This window comes from Misgurnus anguillicaudatus, chromosome 23, assembly GCF_027580225.2.
Source record: "Misgurnus anguillicaudatus chromosome 23, ASM2758022v2, whole genome shotgun sequence".
NCBI lineage: Eukaryota > Metazoa > Chordata > Actinopteri > Cypriniformes > Cobitidae > Misgurnus > Misgurnus anguillicaudatus.
Window position 1 is genome coordinate 13,350,416 of NC_073359.2, and position 25,168 is coordinate 13,375,583.

Below are 25,168 nucleotides of genomic sequence, written 5' to 3' on the forward strand. Positions count from 1 at the left end.
GTTGCATTGTTAACGCAGTGATCTGCTGTTGAGCTAAAGAAACAATGTTCACATAAAATAATCAAAACATTGTGTGCACACTGTACATCAGGGATGGGCATCTTCGGTTCTAGAGGGCCAGTGTCCTGCAGAGTTTAGCCCCAACCATAATTAAACACACCTAAAGCAGCCAATTAAATACTTACTAGGCATACTAGAAACTTTTAGGTAGGTGTGCTGAGGCAAGTTGGGGCTGGACTCTGCAGGACACCGGCCCTCCGGGACCGAAGTTGCCCATCCCTGCTGTACATGATCATGTACTGTATGGGTGATCAGCCGAAATTAGTGTAATGGAGTTTATGTATCACATTAATAATATTGATATTTGCTATGATTTGTATCTTACAAACAGTTTTTTCGATTGTATGGCCTGTCTTAATGAAGTCTTCCCACATATTTCTGCTCAGGACTTTTCAAATGATGACACTAAACTGGAGTATAATGTGGACGCAGAGAATGGGATCGTCATGGAAGGATATTTGTTCAAGAGGGCCAGTAACGCCTTTAAAACATGGAACAGGTCAGTGAGAGGAGCAAACAAGAACAAGTTTAATCACAAATGTCAGATAAACATTAAAGGAATAATAAATTCAAGACTGAATCTCGTCAGGATTAATTTTAACCAATTCATGCAAAGAAAACTGAGAATTTGATTTCATTATTGTAATGAAAAATCATAATTTTTTTATCTAATATGTTTATACATTGAAGGTAATTTCATAAAAATATTGTCAACCCATTTTTGTGGTACAATGTTACATTGACACATTTTTTTTTACGTTTTTTGGGGGGCTGATTCCCCTATTTAGAATATAAAAAGTGCTGAAATATCAAGACTGAAAAAATTGACTATATTATTTAATTAATGTATTTCAGTCACAATTAATTTGCAAATAACTCATTTTTCTTGCAGGCGATGGTTCTCCATTCAAAACAATCAGCTTGTATACCAGAAGAAGTTTAAGGTACAGCTTATGCTGCTTAATACATTTTTTTAAAAGTGTAACTTAAAAGCCCTTCACATTATAACGATAACTATTAACAATGTAGTTTTAAAAATCCTTTTATTTTAAAGAGAATAGCGGAGTTCACACCACAACTATAACGATAAATACACAGGGATCTATATCATTGGGATCACTTGCTTAGCGAAATTTTCCAACTGATGAAAGATAAACCAATGACAGCCAATCCAATCTACTGGAATCTTACTCCAGGTGTCTATTGCTGTTGCAGTAAAATTGACTTCATCATGTTTTCATGCTACTACACTACAAACTAGATTCGCTGTTTAGGGATACACGAAATGCTGCATTTTGAGGATATCTCCTGGTCATAGTCACAGTAAATGCATCAAGAACAGCATATTTATAAATGTAATGTCATGTGAACAATTACAAGCGTTTTTATTACCGGTAATGGAAATATGCAATATTAGTTAATGCAATTGAAGGTAAATCATTTGCTTGAGTACTAAGCCTCGCGAGCAAATTAGCATAAAATTATTGTTATTGTCATGTGGTGTGGACGCTTATATAGTTATCGTTATTATGTGAACAGCTCTTTAAGCCCTTTTCGGACGACGATTGAGTTACAATTCTTATTTTTAAAAAAACCCACTGAAATGAAGACAATAACTTTTTATAATGGCAACATTAGCCTGCATAATTGAGTACACAAATTTAAGTGAGTATCTATAACCTGACATTACAGTGGCTAGTCATACAGTTTTGATAATTTATCTGTTGACTTTATTTTTGTATTCTTTATTTCTTCGCTGCATGAAAAATGCACGGCTTAGTAATATCTACGGTAGTTTACGTGGACCAAAACTCATAAGAAAGGCGATTATATTTAAAATAATTGATAATAATTCATTCGCATTCAGACAGGATTCGATTTCTTAAAGTACCACAAAATTTGCTGAAAACAAAAGGAGCTTAATTTCTTTGGCAGATTGTCAGATTTATTAGATCTGTAAAATGTCACTTTCTTGAACCTCCTACAGGAAGGATAGGTTGTCTACCAATAATTCTTACACTTTAGTCTTTATTTTCCAGGATAATCCAACAGTTGTAGTAGAAGACTTGCGACTATGCACCGTCAAGCATTGCGAAGACATCGAACGCCGATTCTGTTTCGAAGTTGTGTCTCCAACAAAGTGAGTCTGAGCTCATTCTTTGATATCGATCTTTCTGGCCAATGTTTAACTGTACGATTTCTGTCCTGCGCAGGAGTTGTATGATGCAGGCAGACTCTGAGAAGCTCAGGCAGGCCTGGATCAAAGCCGTCCAAACCAGCATCGCAACAGCTTTCAGGGACAGAGCAGAAGACGTCGAGGTAGCTTTGAGAATATATTATACATCTGTTTCATGCCAAGAAAAATGTGATGATAACCGGCAGTGGAATGTGTTTGGCAGAAGATGGAAAAAAAGTCGTCTGCATCTACAGGGAGTCTGGACTCGGGTGTCGATACGCGTGAGAAAAATCTTAAAGGGGACAGCGAGCTGCAGAAGGTTATGGCCATCGCCGGCAATAGCGTCTGCTGTGATTGTGGGCAACCCGACCCGCGCTGGGCAAGCATTAACCTGGGCATCACTCTATGCATCCAGTGCTCTGGCATACACAGGTGTGTGTATGTTTTTTAAACCAACATCAACATGACAACAGTATGGTTCTTGAAATTTCAAAATGTGAGGTGACAGACAATATAAGCCATTTTTAAGCCACATGGAAGATTCTACAAAAACAACTGTTTTCATTATTTACTGTTATCAGCTGTGTTTGTATGTGTTGTAATGTGTTATGCATTTGCGTTATCAGGAGTCTTGGAGTTCACTTCTCTAAGGTCCGGTCTCTCACATTGGACACATGGGAACCTGAGTTGCTCAAGGTGAGATGAACGTGAAAGATGCTTAACTTCTAATGTAATGATCACAGCATATGTGTTGACAGATGGGTCCAGTTGGGTCTTTTTCATCTCAGAAATCTCTCGTTAACTAACATATGTTTATTAGTCATTCTTAAAATGTTATACAGATGCGCAGTAACATTTAGCAGTGTTCAACTGTGTTGAAAGAACAAAAATAAAAAACATACGCATTATTACTAACTATTTCTAACATTACTCAACATTTTGCAGTGATCAATAAAATTAAGATGGACATTAAAACACTAAGACCAGGAAGTGGTTGCATTTGCTGAAATTGCATTAAGGTCTTTTCATGACAAAGTCAATCCAAGATTTATAAAATCAACACTTTTTCTAATACATTTTTCTGTGTCATTTGAAAATATGTCACGAAAGTGTAATGGGTTGCAAATGTTGTGTTGCAATAATAGTCAGCTTAAACTATTTCCACAATATATTTGTAACCGAAAGACTATTGCTTTTGCATTATGCTAACAAGTGTCCAGAATTCAAGAGCACTGTCCTATTAGCCATCAGAATGTACACAAAAGTTATGTAATGCACCTTTAAGGAACAAGCTCTTTTATGATGACAGCTTTCAACTTTGTCTGTATGTCAGTAAAAAATGTATGTAAACCACTATATTGTGTTTTTTTTTTTTTGTAGCTAATGTGTGAGCTGGGAAATGGTGCGATTAATCAGATATATGAGGCACGTCGAGAAGAGCTTGGAGCCAGGAAACCACAACCAGGAGATCCTAGGTAATACTCAATCAGTATATTTACACACAAACGTTAAAGTGACGTTAATAAAACGTTATGTGTAGAACACCAATAACATAAGGGTCTGATTCCCAAAACACAAAGTGAATTTTGTGGATATCATTTATAAAACCATGTTAATAGTTATACGCCTTATTCAACCTAACACCATGTTGATTGCAAAACGAGGCTGTGAGGGATGGACTGGACGTCCTCTTTAAAAAGACCATGCTCTTTAAACCTTTTGTTTTTTTACAAAGATGCTGGTCATTCAGCCATCAAAACACAGAAAATGCATATTTACAAATTTCCACAGGACAAAGAACCTCGGAAATCATGGATTGTTAAAATGAGAAGGGACATATGACCTAATTTTGAGATAAGAGCAGCGCAATGTGTACATAAAATTTGTTTTGTTATTAGCCTGTTGGCTAATCACTAATTTCTAATATTGTAAGCATGCTTAATTTTCTTTATAACACTTATATAGTCCTATAACTAAGTACATATCTCCAATTTGTGCAGATTGCAAAAAACGCAAGGCATGAATACTAGGGCTGCCTAATTAGTCACGACTAATCGTTTGCAGAATAAACGTTTTTGTTTATATAATTATTATACACAGTACATGTACTGTATGTATAATTTTAAGGAAAAAATACATTGATATAATACATATTTATATAAGATATAAATATACACATGCATGTGTATACATTTATCGCGACTAATCGTTAAGCAGCTCTAAGGAATACGTTAAAAACTTTTCTCTGTTATTTTGGGGATTTACCTCTAACGAATACTTGCACAACGAACTATCACATAAATAGCTTGTTATAAAGTAAATCACACGTTATTAAGTCAATATTCATGTCTTCAAAAAACATAATGGAGAAAATATGTTTGGGGCATACTCTTATTTTCTATACAAACTGGAGATGTAGACTTAAAATATTGTATTGTTGCACTATATTGGTGTTTTAAAGAAAAGTAAACACACTTACAACATGAGAAATGGGCGACTAGCCAACAGGCTAATATCCAAAACAGATATTATGCTATTCTTATTTCAAATTAGGTCATATGTCCCTTCTAATTTTAACAATCCGGATCCAATGTATTTTCTGTGTTTTGATGGCTGAATGACCAGCATCCTGATACAAAACAATATGTTTAAAGCGTAGTAGCGTACGCTCTGGATGTCCATCCCTCAAAGCCTCGGTTTGAAATCAACATGGCGGAGGACTGAATAAGGTGTATATTTTTGATTCAGGCCTCTTTCTCAAGCTAATTTTAAAGGAAAGCAACACCGTTTTTTTATATTTTACTATGTTCTTACCTCAACTTAGATGAATTAATACATACCTATCTTTTTTCCATGCATGCACTTAATCTTTGTACAGAGCGTCGTGAATGTGTTAGCATTTAGCCTAGCCCCATTTATTGCTTAGGATCCAAACGTCATCACTCCTGACGGATGTTTGAGCGAGAGGGTGGAGTTCTCAGGAGTGATGATGTTACTGCGTGCCGAGGTCGAAGTGCAGCAAACTAATATAGTTCTCATTTTTTATTCGCTTAAAAAACGCCATGTTTTATTTTGTGTCACCATACTTACTCATGTAACTACTCATGTAACAGTCTTTGAATAAGGAAAACATGGAAGTGTTTGGTGGCTTCTAAATTCATCCCTGTTTGGATCCTAAAGGAATGAATGGGGCTAGGCTAAATGCTAACACACTCATTATGCGCTGTACAAAGATTAAGTGCACGCATTGAAAAAAGATAGGTTTTTATTAATTAGTCTAAGTTAAGGTAAGAACATAGTAAAATATTGAAAACGGTGGTGTTTTCCTTTAAAGCATATTAAAGTCTAATTAATTGATTTGATGTAAACGCTTTTTGATATTTACAGATATAGAGGGACAGATGAAGTTTGTTGTTATTTCATTATTTATACTTTTTACTTCATCAGTTATTAGTTTTTTATCCAGTCTACCAATAAATACATTTTGGTGGTTCTCTAAAAATATCAATCAGCAACATAATTTTAGGTAAACTTACTTAATTTATAATTTGCATAAATGACTTTTTACTTTAATAGCATAATAGACATGTGTTGTCAATTAAGAAACATTTTTTATTTAAACACATTTGGCAAACAATGCATTCAATCTATACTTTTTTTTTCAAACCCATGACATTTGCATTGCTAACGCAATTCACCACCAGCTGTACTACAGTATAACTGTAACATTTCAAGCTTACAATTTAGACACAACTCTAAACAACAAATAAATAACCATAAATGGTTTAGCAATGTAGTTTGTTGACATTGCATCCAGACATTATTATTAACTTCGTCACTTAGGATAAAAGCGTCTGCCAAATGCATTAATGTCAATGTAACTTGCTTAGTGTTAACTTTAAGGGTAATTTACATAGACGTCCCTATTGTGTTTTGACTCTCAGGCAAGAGATTGAGGCTTACATCAAAGCCAAGTATGTTGAGCGAAGATTTGTCCAAAGACGGTCAGAGGATGAGATCAGACAGAAAGTTTTATCACTGTGTAATCAAGATAAATGTCTCAGCGGCGGCTCAGAAACTCAGTCTACACAAGGACAAACCACAAAAGCCCGTCCAGCCTCTGGTTCCTCAGGTAAGACATCCATATTCATAACATTATTAACATTTGCATTCTTTCCTCATATTCAGAGCATAAAAGCTAATGAGTCCTAATGCATCACTACAACTTTAAAGTGCTGTCTTCTCACCTTGCATGCATCATTTTGCCAAAACAAAGATTTTACATTTTAACACTATCAAACATTATTTCAACAAATTCAGCACATTCATCTATAAATGTAGCAAGAGAATTACAGTATGATTTGGGATTTTGGTTGTTGGTTCATTTATGAAGATTGCTACAGATATAAGGTAATAGATTATTAGCACATTCATTTGTTTAATATCTGTCACAGACACATGCTAATGCACATACACATGTACATGACCCTCTCGCCTGACAGATCTCAGGTTAAAGTCCATGTAAAGTCGTTTCAGATATTTTTTTCTTAACACATTATAAATGTTAGAAATGTATTGCTGAAAGATTGTGAACTATGTAGTACTGAATTGTGGAGTTACACCGTTAAACAGTTTTTCCACATTTCTATGTTTGGGAATATTTGTGTGGGACTAAAACAGTGGCTCAGTGACCCGCTGGAGCCACCGAGCATGGCCCTGCCCATAGAGCGCAGCGTGTCGTGACCTGGGAGCCGCGCCCACCGGGGGGAAACAATCCATTCGTCTCCATTGACTTTGTGTGTCGTGGGGCTGCCTCCTTGTCATTTCTGGCTTGTGGCAAGGACAGAATAATGCCTAGGAGCTGCTGTGTGACAGGGTGTACTGCTAACAATCTAAAAAAAGTAAGTTTTTATAAGCTGTCGACCCCAAAAAAACAAGCGTTTAAAGACACAAAAGTGAAAACGGGCAACTTTTCATAGTACTACTATTAAAAGAAATGTGTCCACTGTGGGAAACGTAGTTCGCTATCCACGTTTTCTCCTTAAAAGCTGGGTTTTACGGCTCGATAGCTTATAAGGACTTATTTCTGGGTTTTTTGGCTTGGTGGCTGTGCATCTTGTCACACAGCAGCTTTTAGGCATTATTCTGTTTTTGTTATAAGCCAGAATGACAAAGAGGTGGCCTCTCGCAATACAAAGTCTATGGAGACGGATGGATTGTTTTCCCCCTGGTGGGCGTGGCTTTCAGGTTGTGACGCGCTGCGCTCTGTCTCTATAGCACAATAACGAGCCTCCATTTAGGTTGTAGCGGTATTTGGAATTTAAGAGACGACAACTTTACTTCGAGTGGGTGTGGCTTCAGTGCTGACAGCAAACACACATCCAGCGTTTAAGAGCTGCCTATTTTTCCCAGATTTGATAACTTATTTTATTTACTTAGTTTTTCTTTCAAATTTGGCTTGGTGGTTAATATCAAAATTTTTTGTGGTGTGACAAACTCCAAACACATATTTAATATCACTTTACATGGACTTTAAGCTTGAATCTGCTCTTTGTTTCTGACCCTCTCTGTGTATGTAATGCTAACCCTACTCTCGGCTTTTGTATCGCTGAAGCGTCCCATGAGTCTCTCTTCTGTCTAGATGAGCTTGATTCTCTCTTCTCCTACTTTAACACCTCTGCCAAGCCACGTAGTTGTAAGTACAGCTGTTTATGTCCCCCATCATCTTAATTCTGTTTTTCACCCTCTCCCCATCAACACCTATCTGGCTTTACGGGAAAGATCCATCATATATCAGCCATAGCTCTGTTTAAAAAACTAGTGAGCTGTCTTGCTGTTTATACTCTACTGTCTCTTTAAGGCACCATACTAAATGAAATTGAACCTTTAACCCTCTGGGGTCCGACCATTTTGTTACACTGGCAGAGGTTCTGACATGCTCTTACATTTGGTCTTTTTTCAGTTGCTTTAAACATATTAATATCAAGTGTCTCGTAACACTGCGTTCAGTACAAACTGGGCTACAATATTATATGAACTACATGAATGTAGATGTTTGTATTTTTGAGAGAATAATGTTTATGCATGGTTTTAAAAAAACTAAAATTTTTAGGTCACTGATATAAGTCCACAAAACCCATACTAAACATGTTTTCACAAGAGTTTTCTAAACAGAATCTAGTAGTCTAGAGTTTTTTTCTTTAAAATAATGCGAAAATCATTCTGCCTACTCATTCACATAAAACAATATATTGATTTAAAAATCATAAGACACTTTTTGTTTAGAGGGGCCGCATGCGAGAAGGATTGGCAGCTGATCAAACAAAAGACTTGCATAATGAGCTGCATAATGTTGATTATGCTCCAAAGAGTTAATTTTAAATTTCAATTTTTGATTCAAACGATTACAAAAACAATGTAATCGAGGTAAAACAATTATTGTGCCTAATTCCATTTCTGTTGTTTTGTCTTTTATTATAAATACAACGCGTCAAAATATTAATCGCGTGCCGCTGGACCAATGTGTTTGTAAAACTTCTGAAGGCACCACTGCCTATTGCAACAACACTATAAAAATGCATTGAATTGAATAAAGTAGACTACTAGTAACTCCATCTAAAGACACAGAGATCATCTTTTGTCCCTCTCAAATTTTACAAATCCTTCTAGTCATTAAAAAATGGATTAATCGTGTAAAAAAGATCAGATTATAATCAGGATAATTTTTTTTACCATAATCGAGCAGCCCTGCTTTAAACACATGGAAGACAGTTGATTAGTTAGTGTAAAGCTAAGCTACTAATTTTATCGAGCATAAATAATGTTACTAAGATTGTACATTTAAAGGCATCGTAAAACATTTGGAGCAGTTTACACATCATAAGGACAAAGGACTCTATAAAGTCCTGTTTAGCACACTAGGTTTTTCACAGAGCTCATATATGTCACAACATATTTTTTTTACATTTATTGTGTTGTTTTTTGGGAAGGATGTTATTGTTCTTATTTGTTTTCTTTGTGTGTAATGCACTACATTTGGTAACGGTGCTGATTACTGAAAGTTTTGAGTCACTATGTGTGTTTATGTGTCAGTCTATAAGATAAACTTTGTTTTTTACAGTGAAAAGTACAGACAGTGAAACACAGAATCTTGCAGATGGAAACAGAGAAACTCTGAACGCAACCAACACACACAACACAGAAGTCAGTCTAAAACCATGATCTCTGTTTTAGGCAGTAGGCGGCAGGGCGCAAATTCAAAATATGTGTTCGGAATGTCATGTGTTGCTCGTCATGTCAAAATATGTGCATCATGCGTCTTGTCAAAATAGGTGTCTGCTGCACACGCATCAAAAGGGTTAATAATAATAGAGGTTCATGTTCACAAAATACTCGCAAGACACTAAGTTAATTGTCATGTTTGAGTCACTGTACATCTTAATATGATTTAATGAAAGTGAATGAGCTCAGTGATTGACTTTAATATTATTTCTACTTAGAAGTCACCGAGCCTCAGGCTGAATGTGCTGCTGGAGATCTGCCGGTGTACTCTGAGCCGAATCACGTGACCCCGGGTCTACAGCTGTACTGGGCGTCATTCTCCCGCAGTCTGCCTGATATGGCTGAAGCTCTCGCGCATGGAGCCCATGTTAACTGGATCAACACGGACGATGATAACCGGACGCCCCTCATCATGGCCGTTCATGGGGTGAGTCATTCTAACACGAGTTTGTCCACTTAAGCTTCATACAGTATGTTATTCAAAGAAAAAAATACTTTTTTATATCAGGGTTCCCACGGGTCCTTGAAATCCTTGAAAGTTTGTGAATCTGAGGGAAATAATTCAAGGAAGTTTTTGAAAATATACATACATAGATACAGGTCATTGAAAGTGCTTAAATCTATTTTATGCAAGAAGTTTTCTGGAAACTAAACTATTATTCCCTGTGTAGTGTAGGATAATATCATAAAATGTCTAGACTCTTTAAGCACACGTGCTAAACTGTTTGCTTTAAATGCTTTTACCTTCTGTATGCGAATGTTGATTCATACCAAAATGCTTTTTTTGTTGTTTAGTTGTGTTTGACACATGAAAACGTCTCGGGTTACGTATGTAATGGTTTCCCTTGAGAAGGGAACGTGGCGCTGCATCTTCCTTGCCATGCATCCTTGTAACGCCGTCTTTGGCAAATATTTCAGATAGCGATATACTCCCTTTGTCTTTGTCATTAAGCCTCACTATTGGTTGAATTTGATATACACATTCAGACGCACTTACCCCTGGAAGCTTTCCCAGTGTCACCGCAGTGAGGCAGCGCGAGTTCCTTTGAAAGGGAACTGTAACAATGTATGTTAAAAGGTAACACAATGTAACCTTGCTCTCACTTGAAATGTGTCCCCACATTAAGTCCTTGAATTTGAGGGTATTGGACCTGGAATGTCCTTGAAAGCTCCTTGAGTTTGAAATTAACTGTGGGAACCCTGGATATCTGATACCATTATATGCAAAGGTATTAATCTGATTTAATTTGTAAATCTTTTTTTCTGAATTCAGAGCAGTGTTTCTCATACACATGTGGTGCATTTTTGTAAGACATGTTTACATTTGTTTAGTAGATCGGATTTCCCCACTGTTTCCTTTTGATTATTCAGTATTGGTTTAAATCAGAAATAAAAAATTTCTTTCAGGGATCTCTGGTAACTTGTGAATTCCTGCTTCAAAATTCAGCCAGTGTGAATCAGCAAGACAATCTTGGCAGAGGGCCTTTACATCATGCTACTATACTGGGCCATACAGGGTTAGTAATCCTTAACAGCAAAGTATTAATACAAAATATATAATACAGATATGTTTGTAGTATTAATGTTGTCAGATCCTGAATGTAAATTTCACTCTTGTTTCTGGGCATGGCTGGTGCGAGCTTTTCGAGATGATCTGTCATTTTTGTGACTATTCAAATCTTTCTGCTGCATAATGTAAATCAAACACTGCAACAAAAGCTTATTTAAACTAGACTTTTCTGTACATAACCCGCGTAACATGCCCTCTATGAACCCCTGAACATACCCCCCATTAGATAAATCTCACTCCAAGCTGATCTCAAAAATTGGCAGCCCTGTTTATGCATTTGGCAGATCATTTTATTCATAGCGACTCAGAATGAGTTAACACAGGCCTTAAAACAAAATCAACAAAATTGAAGAGTGGTTCTGTATTGTTTCCTGCTAAAATATTAACAAAAGCTATTCTGGCTTTGCGCCCCTATAAAGTAATATTATTTTACCCAGTTGGAAACTTATAATTATACAAACTGTATCACGTACAAACATCCTTGACTGAATCATTTTCCATAATTTCCATGGAAAGTTTTCAAATGATCCAGAATTTTGCAATCCAGAATCCATCTTTATCTTGTTTTTACCCAGATATAATACCTCAGATAATAATGAATGAGAATGTTTCTTGCAGAACAACTTGTATTAAGAACCTTAATACTATATCCCACAGATATTTTCTCAAAAGATATTAAACAGCCTTGAATCTTTTAAACAAACTTAAAAACACTAAAAGAACAACTGACTACAACTTGTAAACAACTAACAACTAAATTTAGTAATTGTCACCTGTGTACAGTATCAGACTTCACAAAGTCAGTGTTTATTTTACTACTGCATAGTGTAGAGACATAAAACAGCGTCTGGCAATAAAACCTTTAGTAAGATTTCATTAAGATTCCCACATTTTATGTAAAATATATCATATTCCAAAATTTCATCACATGAAGACCTCAGATATCCATTGGCTTGAGAAACATTCTGCGGTCTCCCGTTGTTATAATCACAAAGCCATTTCTATTTTTATGATGTGTGCTGTAATATGATAAATTGTATTTGTAAAGTTTGAACTTGTGGTATTAATGATCTTTTATGTAATTTCCTGTTACAGGCAAGTGTGTTTATTCCTAAAACGAGGAGCCAATCAGAATGCACCAGACGCTGAGAATAAAACACCATTGTCTATTGCAGTGGATGCTGCAAATGCTGACATTGTCACATTGTGAGTTTCTCAAGCCTCTACATTCATATACAGCAGGGAAAATAAGTATTTGACACATCAGCATTTTTATCAGTAAGGGGATTATTATGACTTAACTTGTATACTTAAATGTTCTGATTTCATTGTATGAATTCAATATTTGGCTTGATGTCTACATCTGGTGGAAATTTTGTGTCAATAACTCACTTAGAAATACCCTTACTGATAAAAATGCGGATGTGTCAAATACTTATTTTCCCCGCTGTATATATTTATCATTTATATGTTATTGATCTGTCTTTCTATCATTTGACACAGTTGGATAGACATATAAGACCTGTAATACGCATAAAAGAAAAATCTGTATCTATATTTTTCTTTGCTTATAAACTAAAATTATAAAATATTAGGTTTTTTTAAATATATATATATATATATATATATATATATATAAATTCTTTAGCAAAAAGCTAAAATAATTGGATTTTTGTAAAGGAATTTTGTTAAAGATCAGATTCAGAATGATTATCAAAACATACACGGAGTGTAAAATTAAAAAATAATATTTTGCTTCAGTTTTATTTTATAAATCTGTAGCATGTTTGTTTTCATGCAAATGTTTTCTATTAATGTTTTCTCTTAATTGACGAGATAACTCGTCAATGGCGGGGAAAGAGTTAATATTACTAGAAGTGATAGCTGCACTAAGTTTATGTGTTTAACTGAAAATGTTAAACATGATGAGTTGTTACTGTGTTAAACTATTTTCTTTATCTCTTGACAGGCTTCGATTGGCCAAAATGAATGAAGAGATGCGTGAATCAGAGGGTCCATACAGTCAGACAGGTCATTATAACTCTAACAGTCCTACTGAAATACAGTACAGAAAGTGTATGGAAGAGTTTATTAACCTACAACTTGGAGACTCCTAACACATCTACAGTACAGTACAGTAGGCCCAAATCATAAACGCCTGTATCATATGCAAAATATCTGTGAATGTACACAGCAGGTATATGGAGCTGGGCTTCATTTGACCCCAGGATGGGTTCATGTAGTTTAGTATTTTAATATAAAACATCAAACAAACAGTAAGTCAAAATCTATTACCACTGGAACAAATGCAATAAATAGCTTTGTGAATTTGATGTAAAATAGTATTAAACGCATATGCCTTATGAATACATTATTTACAGTGTTTAAATGTAATGCAAATATTGTCTGTGTCTAATAGTACGGTGTTATCAATTGAATCTGCCACACCTCATAAGTTAAGTTAGAAATTAAATTAAATTAAAATGACAAAGAGTTAAATTTACTGAATTAACATTCTGGAATTCTGGATTTTTTCCAGCCTGGTCTATAAAATGAAAGTTAATAGATTAAATATATGATATACTGAATTTTTATAGATTGCATTTTAAACAGATTTATTTCACAGTCTGGTAGGCCTTGCAGACTTAAAAACGTTTAGTTTTGTTAACTTAAAAATATATATTTTTTCTAAATTTTCTGAAAGGATTGCTAGATAATGTTCTATACATTCCATTAAGAAACTATTCAGACCCCCTTAACTTTTTCTATTTTGTTATGTTGCATCCTGATACTGCAAATAAATGTTTTTTTCTCATTAATCTACGGTCAGTACCCAATAATGACAAAGTGAAAACAGAATTTTAGAAATGTCTGTAAATTTATAAAAAAGAAAAACTAAAATATCAAATTCACATAAATATTCCAGACCCTTTGCAACAACACTTGATATTCAACTCAAATTACTCCCATTTCTCTTGATCGTTGTTAAGGTGTTTCTGCACCTTAACTGATAGATTACATTTATTGGAGTTGATTAAAAAAGGCACACACCTCTATTTATTTTAATTCTGTTTCCTTAAATTCAGATTCGAATTTTAATTCTGCCTCCTTGTTGCTACCTCAGTTCAATTTAATACAAATACAAGAATTAAAATATACTTTACAATTCAGTGCTGAATAGCACAGACGTTTGTCTGGCACTTTCCTAATACAGATAATTTTATTTTATGTAAATAAAGCTGTCTAGAATTGTTGTCAGATCAGAGAGATTTCGTTTACCCATGAATAATAATTGTGAATAGTTAACATATTTATCATGTATTTTAAAGAGTTTTATTTGTTTTATTTTAAGACGGATATTTAAAAAAGTTATTTTTGTAGATGATTTTATGTAGCAGACTTGCACATTAGTACAAAGTTTACAGATGTAACATACTAAAAAACGGATGTTTTGCATGTATTTATATAATTATACCTGATATAGAATTATACTATTATTTAACATGATTTTTAGATAATTGTTTAAACAAATGTAAATCTAATCAGAGTTTGTTTAAGTATAAATGTAAGAAAAGGAAAATTCACCTGAATATTATATTGTTATGAATGTAAATGTTTTGTTAATTTTATTTTGTTTAAATTTAAGTGCCAAATTGGATAGGACCTGTTGATAGATTCGCTGCTTAAATCATAATAGTTTAGCTAAACTGTCTGGGCTGCAAATCTTCGTTTTGGTCACAGAGGGGCGCAGTAGAGCAGGAAGTTTGATAAAACAGGCACAAACTGTATAAAAATACAATATTACGTGTCCTCCAGTGTAAAGATGACACAATTATTCAGTGCACTAGTGCAGAATGTAGGAAGATTGTGGATCGCATAATAACACAGTCAATAATTCCAATATGTATTCACTGTAAAAACTTTTTTTAACTAGTGATGAGTTGCTAAAATAAAGTTGAAATAAGTTAAGCTGATTTAACTTTATTTTATAAGTTACAGTAAATCCATTTGGTAATACTTAAACATTTTAAGTCCAAAAACAATTTTAAAGTGCAGTACAGTATATGTGATATCATTCTAAGCAGCTTTGAGTTTTTTGTTTTCATTTTTCATTTGGAAATGTTTGTAAAAAACATCATGTTTTAAAGTAGGATCAGTACAAGTTAAGCTTAAACAACAGTAGGTATGGTGTCAGTAAGCACCGGATATAATGCCATACATAATAGTGTCAGTTTAACATTTCTCTAAATAAACACTTCACTACAGTGTTTCTATAAACATATTTAATGTAACAAATAGCCAGAGATGTACAATTTATATATAAACACTTTACAAGCTTTTCAATTCTGCAAATATCTACATTTCCCTCTTTTCTGCTGCATTCACCTGCTGTCTTCTGAGCTTCTCCTCTGAAGTTTTGCAGGTATGAGGCTCATCTACAGTCGTGTGTTTTTTGTGTTTGGATCTTAGTGTGCAGTTGTGTGTTTGGCATGCTTGCATGCTGGTCAGCTGTTTTTTTTTGTACTGTACCATCTAATCGCTTATACTTTTGTTTTTCATTTATACAGGTGATGAAACATACCAGGATATTTTCCAAGACTTTTCACATATGGCATCAAATGATCCAGATAAACTCAATCGCTATACATAAGTGAAGGTGATATGATGGATGTGCATGTGCATTTTTTTATTGGGATAGCTGCAGAATATTGCCTGTAATGTAAAGTATTAAATGTATTCATGTGAATGTCGTATTTCCATAATGTAATGTGGTATTTTTATTTGAAATTTAGTACTGGTCAGAGTTTAGTTAAAAATGTAGTTTTTTTTTTCATGAAATCAGTATCTTTGCCCATATATTATTAGTTTGGGTGACAGATTATATTGCACTCATAGTCTTATTGTAATGTGCTGTCTTTTTGTAAATGATCATATGTTTATTATAGAGTTTATTCTTTAGTTTATATATAAATGAACAGTAAATAATGGGAGTATTTGTATGCATCTTTTCAAGAAGCACAGTAACCATTCTTGAATAAATGTTCACATGGAATTGTGACAATTTGTGTAAAAATAGTTTTACAGACGACTTGCACAAAATTCTTCTGTTTAGTAAATGACAACCATTTCTAGTTATCAACTATGGCTCATGTGTAGCTGTGACCTACTCTGTTGGAATGTATACAAGTTTACAACAAACGCATTTTAAAATAGCATGCATTTGTGTCTGTTGCATGTTTTTTTTTTTTTGCTATTTGATATGTTCTTGAGCGTTTTTTGCATGTGCATCCCACTCCCACATTGATTTTTTAATATGTACAAAAAGTATACAGTGAAACATGATCATATCACATTGTATGGGATGTAAATTGTGTAAATTCTGTACATACATCATCTTGGGCAGGGTTGTTTATTTTGTGGTACTTTTAGGTGATGTAAGCGTTTTGTGCTTTTTATTCAGTATTGAGTATTTTGTAATCATCTGTATATGATTTCTGCAATTTTTAAGTTTATTGTATCTACTGCAGTTGTTTGACTGAAATGATCTCAATATATATTATGAGTAGTTGTTTTGTGATTTTTTTTTCTTTTTCAAATATAAAGCATTGTAACTTTATATAAAGTACTGTATCCACAGCATGTTTAGATTTTCTTTAAAGCTATTCAGAAGAAAACTTGTGTTTTATTATGTTGCACACATGCACAGCTTACTAGTAGAGGTTGATGTTCCATAAACATTGGCCTTGGTCTTTGAAATCATTGGCTTGTGAAGGGTGACCATCATGAAAGCTTTACCCATTATGGCCGGTTCACATTTTGTGTCTAAAAACGCTTGGAAAATGCAACCACACCGCTTCCCCTGCTTTCCAACATGATTTAATTTCTCAGAAAGCCGCATTGAAAGTATTTTCAACTGGATGAAATGAAAGAGCGTGTCGATCTTTATTTGCAAACGCAAAAGATGTGAAATGTAATTCGCCCCTTACAATGGTTCAGAATTTCGTAAAACATGTCAAGTAACACCTTGTAATTGATGTGTAGGTTCAAACATGTGTTGGGGTTGACAAATCTTACAATCTCCAGTTGGGAAGTAAATCTTATAAAAACTGTTGTAGTCAGTTTGTGAAAGAAGAGTGCAACAATTTTATCTAATTACTTGGATTCAAATTATTATTTATTTCCCAAAAGATTTTTGTTTAAAGTTATTGTCAGTCAGGTGTTGTAATATAGGCTACTGACGTAAAGTTGGACAAATAAATTTTTTCAGGAGGGTTTTTAAAGTACAGGTCATCAAGTTAGTCGCTTTTCTAGAAAAAACTTAGTGTGCAGATCGCAAAGGTGTCCACTTTATTCTGTCAGAAATAAGGTACAAAACTATGTTTTCTGTCACTGGGGTGGTACTCTCAAAGGTTTATTTTTGTGCCTTTATGGGTATACAACATATTAAAATCTTTTAAATATAGTATCTTTTGGGGTACAATATTATTCTCATGGCCTATTGTATACCCTTAAGGACCAATTTTGTACCAGTTAAATATTAGTGGTAACATTTAACTGTACCTTACACAATAGGTCCTTAATAGGTACGGTAATGTAGACAAAAAAGTACAACATTGCATTATGTTTTGTATACCTGTAGAGGTACAAAAATTGAACCTTATTGTACCTTTTTTCTGACACTGTAGATTAGAAATGACTGAGGACAAATATTACATTTTAATGCACTTCCTGAGTTACAAGCAAACTACTGTAGTTTCGCTATCGTTTTATGTTTGTTTTTGAAAGGTGATGCCAACTCGCAGCTGAACAAATCTTACAAAAATTAACCATGTTTTTTTGTGGTAAAAGTGTAGTAACCATGTTTTTTTGGGTGTATTGATTACTATTAGCAAAACCATGGTTTTACTACAGTAACCATGTTTTTAACTGTAGTAAAACCATGGCTAATTTTCTTAAGGGAATGGCTAATGCAAAAAACACTTTACAATAAGGTTCATTAGTTAACATTAATTACTTATTCATTTAGCTGACGCATTTATCCAAAGCAACTTACAATTGCTATATATGTCAGAGGTCACACGCCTCTGGAGCAACTAGGGGTTAAGTGTCTTGCTCAGGGACACAATGGTGTGACAGTGGATTCAAACCCGGGTCTTTCACACCGAAGGCGTGTGTCTTATCCACTGCACCATCACCACCCCCATTTATTAATGTATTAACTAAGATAAACAAACCATGACCAATACATTTTTTACAGTATTTTTTAATTTTTGTTAATGTTAGTTAATAGAAATAAAGCTATTATTTGTTTGTTCATGTAAGTTCACAGTGCATTACCTAACGTTAACAAGATTTTAATAAAGTATTAGTAATTGTTGAAATTAACATTAATAAAGATTAATAAATGCTGTATAAGTGCAGTTCATTATTAGCCTAGTTCATTTTAACTACTGTAGTTAACTAATGAACCTTATTGTAAAGTGTTGCCCAGTGTTACCAACATTTCTTTACCATCAACAACACCTCAGTTTTTGGAGGCCTATACCACCAACAAAAGACAAAAACCTACATGCACCTCAGCAAATATAAGTATCTTAAAAACACTTAATAATTAAAATTGTTGAATGTTGAATGATTTTTTAGATTATCATTATCAAAAATGATCATTACCGCAACATGATATTACATTAAATATATGCATTTACAAACTCATGTTTTGGTAATGAGAACTAAAAAGTTGTCTAGGTACTAACATGAACAAAGAAAATTTCAACTTTTATCTGGAGAGAATAAATAAGAACTGCTTACCTGGTAGCCATCTTGAGTGTCACAGTCCATTATGTCCCTCCAACTTTTTTTTTTTTTTGAAAATGTAAGTTCCTTGAGGGCTTAAACAATGATTGAAAATTGATGCGGAGGATGAGAACATTTTTCTTGGACACATTTATATTCCTTATTATTTTCTCTACATTTACCAATGATCACAAAATACCACGTTTCTTTACTGTAAATGTTTATAGTATAACATGCACTGAAGCTTTTGATTTTTTTTTTTTTTTAATTATAAATATTTCCATGTCAAAGAACCCAAATCCAGTCATGGACACGTTGCGGTAATGAAAATTTCCCCCTTAAATGTGGAAAAACATCAAAATTTGTTTGTATGATGTCATTTGAAATCATGTGCAAAATAGTACATGAAGAGATGTTGTAACTGTATGCTTCTTATTTTGATACTCTTACTTTGCATTTAGTTTTTTATTAAAATGTTTCACCTCATACGTCTAATTTCGCGAGAATCACCCTAATTATTTACAAATATTTAAATAGAATATATCTATTATGGATTGACTGAGATGGTTTATGTGGATTTTTGTTCTTGTAGCTTCACTTGAAAGAACACAAACATGCTCGAGTTATGCCGTTCACATGGGCCAATAGGGATGCTACTGTAAATATGGAAAATTTATATTTTCTCTTACTGGACATAAAAAGTTCCCATCTGTTTGTTCAATGTTTAATTTTTGTCTGAAGGCTCAAGGCAGCTGGAACAGTGATTCACAAGATCTTGATTGCTGACTCCTGTTGTTTGACTCCACAAACCGAATGAAGAAAGAAGTCTTTGAGGTTCATCCCTCCTAAAATAGGCTCACCATCTGTCTGGTGACGGCTTGCTTTCAAACTCCACCAATAATTAAAATCGTTGTTTTAAAACGTTTGGTTTCATAGTAACTTGACGTGTCATGATATCCATGTGGAGCTTGTTGGAGTCTGCTGAGCATCTTCTGGACCTCTGTCTTTGCTTAGAGGAAATCTGCGGTCAGCTTCCCACAGAGAGCCTTTCCTTAATGAAAAGCTCCATAAATATCTGTTCATATTCACACCCATCGGCCAGGCCAATCTGAACATCAAGAGTTATTTTTAACTTTGACTGACCAATATTAAATTCAGTTCACATGAGATAGAAACAAGGAAGTGCAAAGAACAACAAAGCATGGCACTTTTTGAATATACTATAGGATGGAGTATTTCAAGCTACCTGGAGTCATTTCTTATCAAAAGATGTGTGAAGATGTATGAAAGCAATACAAACAAAATAAAACAGCAAATTACAGAATGTACCAGAAAAAGGTGCCACACCAGCACAAGCTTTCAATGTGAGTCGATTTAATGTTTCTGAAAAGCAAAGCAAACTGCGATGTCATAGCCTACTTAACCTTGTTAACAAACATTTTCACAAATCATTTCCAGAAGTGGCCGGTTTGCGTCGACCAATGAGTTCACTTTGAAAGAATCGTTGTTTCATATTTTGGAGGAGAGGGAAGGCAAACAAGTCATTGCTGAATCCTTTTCTAGATGATGAATGAAGATGAAATGAGATGATGAATGAAGATGAAATGAAATGATGCCTTCAGCAGCATTCTTTCACACCTTAATCATTTACATAATGGCTGGAATACTGTGAATGTGTTTTGCACTACCCCACCCATCCACACATCTCTCTCTTCTGTCTGTTACTTCATTCTCACTTCCCAGAATGGGACGGCCCCCTGCTTTTCCAGTGGAGACAATTTTAAGATCAGAGTCCCAGAGGTCTCGTCCTCCCTACCCCAGCAGCTGGCCAGCAATCCGTTGGAAAATCTACTAAATTCATTACAGCAAATCTGGCTTCCAGCTGTGCACAATGTAAGCGTGAAGACAGGCTAACCCAAAGCTTTACCAATACAGAAGCCTCTATTGTGTAGCTTTATTTAATTAGTGCGCTGCCCATGAGGCTATCTGTGTCCTATATATTGTTAACAGGGTCTGCTCATATTTAAATAACATCATAAACAGTAACCAGATGAATATGTTTTCCATGGCCGTTTTTTAAACATAAATCTAGAGCAACTGTTCTTAGTCACCAAAACAATAAATCTAATGGTTCCTATACCAAAACATATGTTTTTAATTATTGACAAGTATATTTTGATTCTTATAAACAAACAAATTACTGGCAATCGTACAACCTCTAAATTGGCAGCACTGATTTACCAGAAAGGTTCTGTTCACACATGATCTATTAACTGCAATTTACCAGACTGTATGTGTGAAAGGGATAATGTGTAACCCAGATCATCAAACTGTACAAACACACAACATCCACACTCACCTTGAGCACCGGCATCCCCCAAGGCTGTGTGCTGAACCCCCCTCCACACTTTTCACAGATGACAGACAATCCATCCACAACTCATACAATACTTGATACCCTTTATATGTTAATATTCTGTAGTTATATATGATGTTTATTCTCCTGTAAATATGTGGATTTTGTTTTATAATGTACTGGTGGAGGATGACACACATTTTTGTGTTTATAAGATATAAAACCATTGTAAGTCATTTTAACTTAAGGATCTACCGATTAAGTTTTAAATGGAAATAAAGCAAAAAATACCCCACATTCATTCTCTTTAAATAGAGTAGTTTTTATAATCTTTGTCATTGCATGATTAAACTAGGTTTACTTGCAATACCAAAATGCTTTGGTAAGATATCAAAACCTATAACCAAGTCACTTTGCCCAACCCAACTTATCCCACAGTGCTACCCACAAGTTGAGAAGCTCTGCTGTAGTTGAGTCATTGTTTTGTGACTGAATGAGCGGATTTACACCCTTCACTTTTAAGATAACTCTGTAGTTTTACTCCATTATATCCCGGGAATGACTCCTACCATTGGTCTAAGTTGCGTGTGTTCTGTTAGACCGTATTTATGATGTTCCTACAGTTCCTTGCCAAGACTCACAAATTCCCTGACTGTAGGAGTAACAACAGTCATCCCTGTCCCCGGCATGTCCATCAGTGCTCCAAGCAAGTACAATAAACAAGGCTCTCGACCACCTCCAGGGCCTGGACACCGGTCATAAACGTTTCACAGAGGCCAACACCGCACTGGCCAGGATATTGACTGACCAAACAGAAGAGAGTTGCTCTTGCCATCCATTCTGTCATCAATGGTTATTCAATGCAGCTTCAACAGACTATGACTCCACGGCAGAAAGGTACAGAGGTATTTATGTTAGCCAACACTTATGCATCAGACAAAGTCTCCAAGAGCTCACGTTGACCCTTTAGGGTCATAACAATACATCTCCCTTGTTGCCCTAAGAGTGCTCATCGCCCTCTATGGTTATATTTCCAAACATGGACAAAATAAAGGACTATCAGAGAGATCAACAAATAAAACGTGTAATGACATAGTGATCTCATCTGCATTCATATATTTTTATTCGCCCCATTGAGCTCAATGCTATGGACTTCTCAGTACTGTGATTTCGAGAGGCTAAATAAAAGCATACAATGACTTTTGATCATGTGCGCTTCTTTTACATTGTAATTTTACAACCTGGGGTCCTGACTTCAATTGTCTTCTCTATTACAATACAAATACATAAATTATTACATAGAGGAAATATAAAGGATACATAAATATCCTCTCAGAACTCAGGCCAGTTTTCCTGAGGTTTAAGTTCAAAGGATCCCACCCACATTGTAAAAGACATATGGTAAATGACCACCTTAAAAAATCCTTTCCTTTTAGAGGATATAATAAACAGTGGGTAAATGTGTGACTAAACAATCAGTTTGGACAGGGTAAAATATGAGGTGTTAAAAGAACACCTCTGATCGCATACCATTAAATACAGACACCCAGTAAACCCAGACAGTCACTCAGTTCTATATAAACCATGTTAAGGGCATTTTTAACAAAAAACTGCTTTTCTGTGTTTTCATCTGCTTTAATTAATGTAAAGCTGCTTTGAAACAATTAAACAACCGTGAGAACCGCTATATAAATAAAATGTAATTGAATTAATAAAAATATTGAAAAAAATGTGTTTATAAAACTTTCTTCTATCACTTTCAATGTGGTTTGAATGAAGTCTGTGTTTACTTGCAGTGATAATCTCTAAGACAGTTCTTTTCATCTGAGAAGCACAGGCGACCAAAGTAGCCACAAAAAGATACCTCCTCAGAGTTCGAATTAGAACCTCCAAGGGAACTGAGAGGGCCCATGAACTAATCTGTTATGGGCTGAAGGAGATTGCCAAAGTTCATCAGGTTGTTAGACCTGAAGAGTTGAGGAGATTCTTCCCTGAAGTTGAACTTGAGGAACTAAGAATACCTGAGGAGATTGAGTTGCTCATAAGTCACAGAGAGGGGAGACTTGCCCCACAAAGGGTAAAAGTTGTGGGAGATCTTGTCTTGTGGGAGAGTCCTCTTGGAAAGACAGTGGGCGGAGCCCACCCTGATCTGTTTGAGCAAGTTGACATGGCGGCACATGAATCAAAGACACACTTTGCTCGTTCTATGAGAACAGCTGCCATCAAATATGAGGAGATCCCTGCTGAAATCCTTTTTATGACAAAGGCACTTTACATTCAAGACACCATCGTTGAAGCTAGGCATACAGCCGCAACTCACCGTGACTTCCTTGAGTGGTGGAAATGGGATAGTATCGGTGCAGCCTGTGAGCCAAAATGTGGTGGATGTCGCTGTGGAAATTGTCAGCCTGGAGGAAAGGAGATGACTTTAGCAGAGGAGAGGAAACTCGAAATAATAAAAGATGGCCTTAAGTACATCATAGAGGACGAACACAGCAAGTCTCCACACTGGGATGCGAGGTATCCTTGCATAATGGACCCTGTTTGCCTTCCCAATAATCAAAGTGGAGTTGAGGCCACCTTCTTAAGAACTGAGAAAAGGCTCAGGAAGGAACCAGAGTGGCTTGCTGCTTACACTGGTCAAGTTCATGAGATGGTTGACCGCGGAGCTCCAAAGAGACTTACAAAGAAGATGATTGAGGACTGGAGAGGACCAGTTTGGTCCCCACTCAGTCACTACTCCAGTGCGCCTTGTATGGAACAGCAGTCAAAAGTTCAAGGGAGTGAGCATGAACGACCTGCTGCTCCAAGGGCCAGATGTTTTGAACCCCATCAGAGCTGTCCTGCTAAGGTTTAGGAAAGGAGTACATGCAGCCTTAGGAGACATCAGGAAGATGTATAACTCTGTGTGGCTGGAGGAACAAGAGACACATCTGCACAGATTTCTTTGGAGGGACCGGCAGGATGAAGAGATTGGGGAGTATGACATCACGAGGGTGAATATAGGGAACAGGCCTGCTGGATGCATAGCACAGCTGGCTATGCATGAAACATCAAGGCTTACCAAGTTTCCTCACCTGGAGGAGGCGTGAAGGGTGCTGGAGGTAGACAGCTATGTAGATGATGTCCTCACATCCCACAATGATGTTAACAGGCTTAGCGAAGTGACCAAGGAGGTTGAGGAGATTCTGCAAGCAGGTGGTTTTTCTCTGAAGCCATGGGTCCAGTCTGCGCAAAGTGGGAGGCAGGAAAATGGAGTGATAGACCTCACATCAAGGACGCTCTCTGAGACGCACAAAAAGCTTGTCCTGCCAAATCAGATGAGAGATGAGGACAACAAGGCATTAGGCATTGGGTATCTAGCAGAGGAATACAAACTCTATATTTCTCCAGAAGGAGAGGGAAGATGAGAACGGGCCAAGACCTGTCGATGGAGGAAGTGAGATCAAAGACACCTTATCCTCTCACCAGAAGACTACTGCTGAGTAAGGTTGCTGGGCTTTATGACCCAATTAGATTGGTAACACCACTAAAGCAGAAAGGTGCCATTCTCGTGAGGAAAGCGTTTCAGGAAACGGGGAATGGAAATCTAGCTGAAACACCTGGGAGAAGCCGCTTTCCGAGGGCCTTAGGGAGGAGGCCATCAAACTGTTTGAACAGTATGCACAACTGGGACAAGTAAAGTTTCAGAGAAGCCTTACACCACTAGGCTGGAAGGGGAAACCATGGGCTATTACCTTCTCAGATGGCAGTGACAAGTCCTACGGAGCTGTTCTGTACCTTTGATGGGAAACAGATGAAGGAATAGACATCAGGTTGCTGGAATCCAAGGCCAAGCTGACACCACTGGACCAGAAAGGAGATGCTGTGAAAGCTGAGGTCTGTGGTGCTGTGTTTGCAGCCAGACTGAGAAAGTACGTGGAGAGGCATG

The 25,168-nt window shown here is 35.8% G+C and overlaps 1 protein-coding gene across 10 annotated transcripts in view; it reads left to right on the forward strand.

Annotated features, from left to right (window-relative positions):
* acap2b (ArfGAP with coiled-coil, ankyrin repeat and PH domains 2b) overlaps window positions 1–16,656 on the forward strand; it is a 58,056-nt gene extending 41,400 nt beyond the window's left edge. For 3 of the 10 annotated variants that reach the window (XR_012366059.1, XR_012366060.1, XR_012366063.1), the window contains 15 exons: window positions 447–559; window positions 953–1,004; window positions 2,100–2,200; window positions 2,274–2,379; window positions 2,460–2,668; window positions 2,863–2,932; window positions 3,617–3,711; window positions 6,181–6,368; window positions 7,851–7,931; window positions 9,357–9,435; window positions 9,734–9,944; window positions 10,925–11,034; window positions 12,183–12,293; window positions 13,057–15,510; window positions 15,656–16,656. Coding sequence is in view for 3 of the 10 variants with exons in the window: in XM_073862211.1 (XP_073718312.1) it covers window positions 447–559; window positions 953–1,004; window positions 2,100–2,200; window positions 2,274–2,379; window positions 2,460–2,668; window positions 2,863–2,932; window positions 3,617–3,711; window positions 6,181–6,368; window positions 7,851–7,931; window positions 9,357–9,435; window positions 9,734–9,944; window positions 10,925–11,034; window positions 12,183–12,293; window positions 13,057–13,118; window positions 15,656–15,738 (1,671 nt within the window). In the remaining 7 variants the exon portion in view is untranslated. The remainder of the gene's footprint in view (window positions 1–446; window positions 560–952; window positions 1,005–2,099; window positions 2,201–2,273; window positions 2,380–2,459; window positions 2,669–2,862; window positions 2,933–3,616; window positions 3,712–6,180; window positions 6,369–7,850; window positions 7,932–9,356; window positions 9,436–9,733; window positions 9,945–10,924; window positions 11,035–12,182; window positions 12,294–13,056; window positions 15,511–15,655) is intronic. The other 7 variants (XM_073862211.1, XM_073862212.1, XR_012366064.1 and 4 more) reach the window with 5 other exon arrangements.
* The last annotated feature ends 8,512 nt before the right edge of the window (window positions 16,657–25,168 follow it).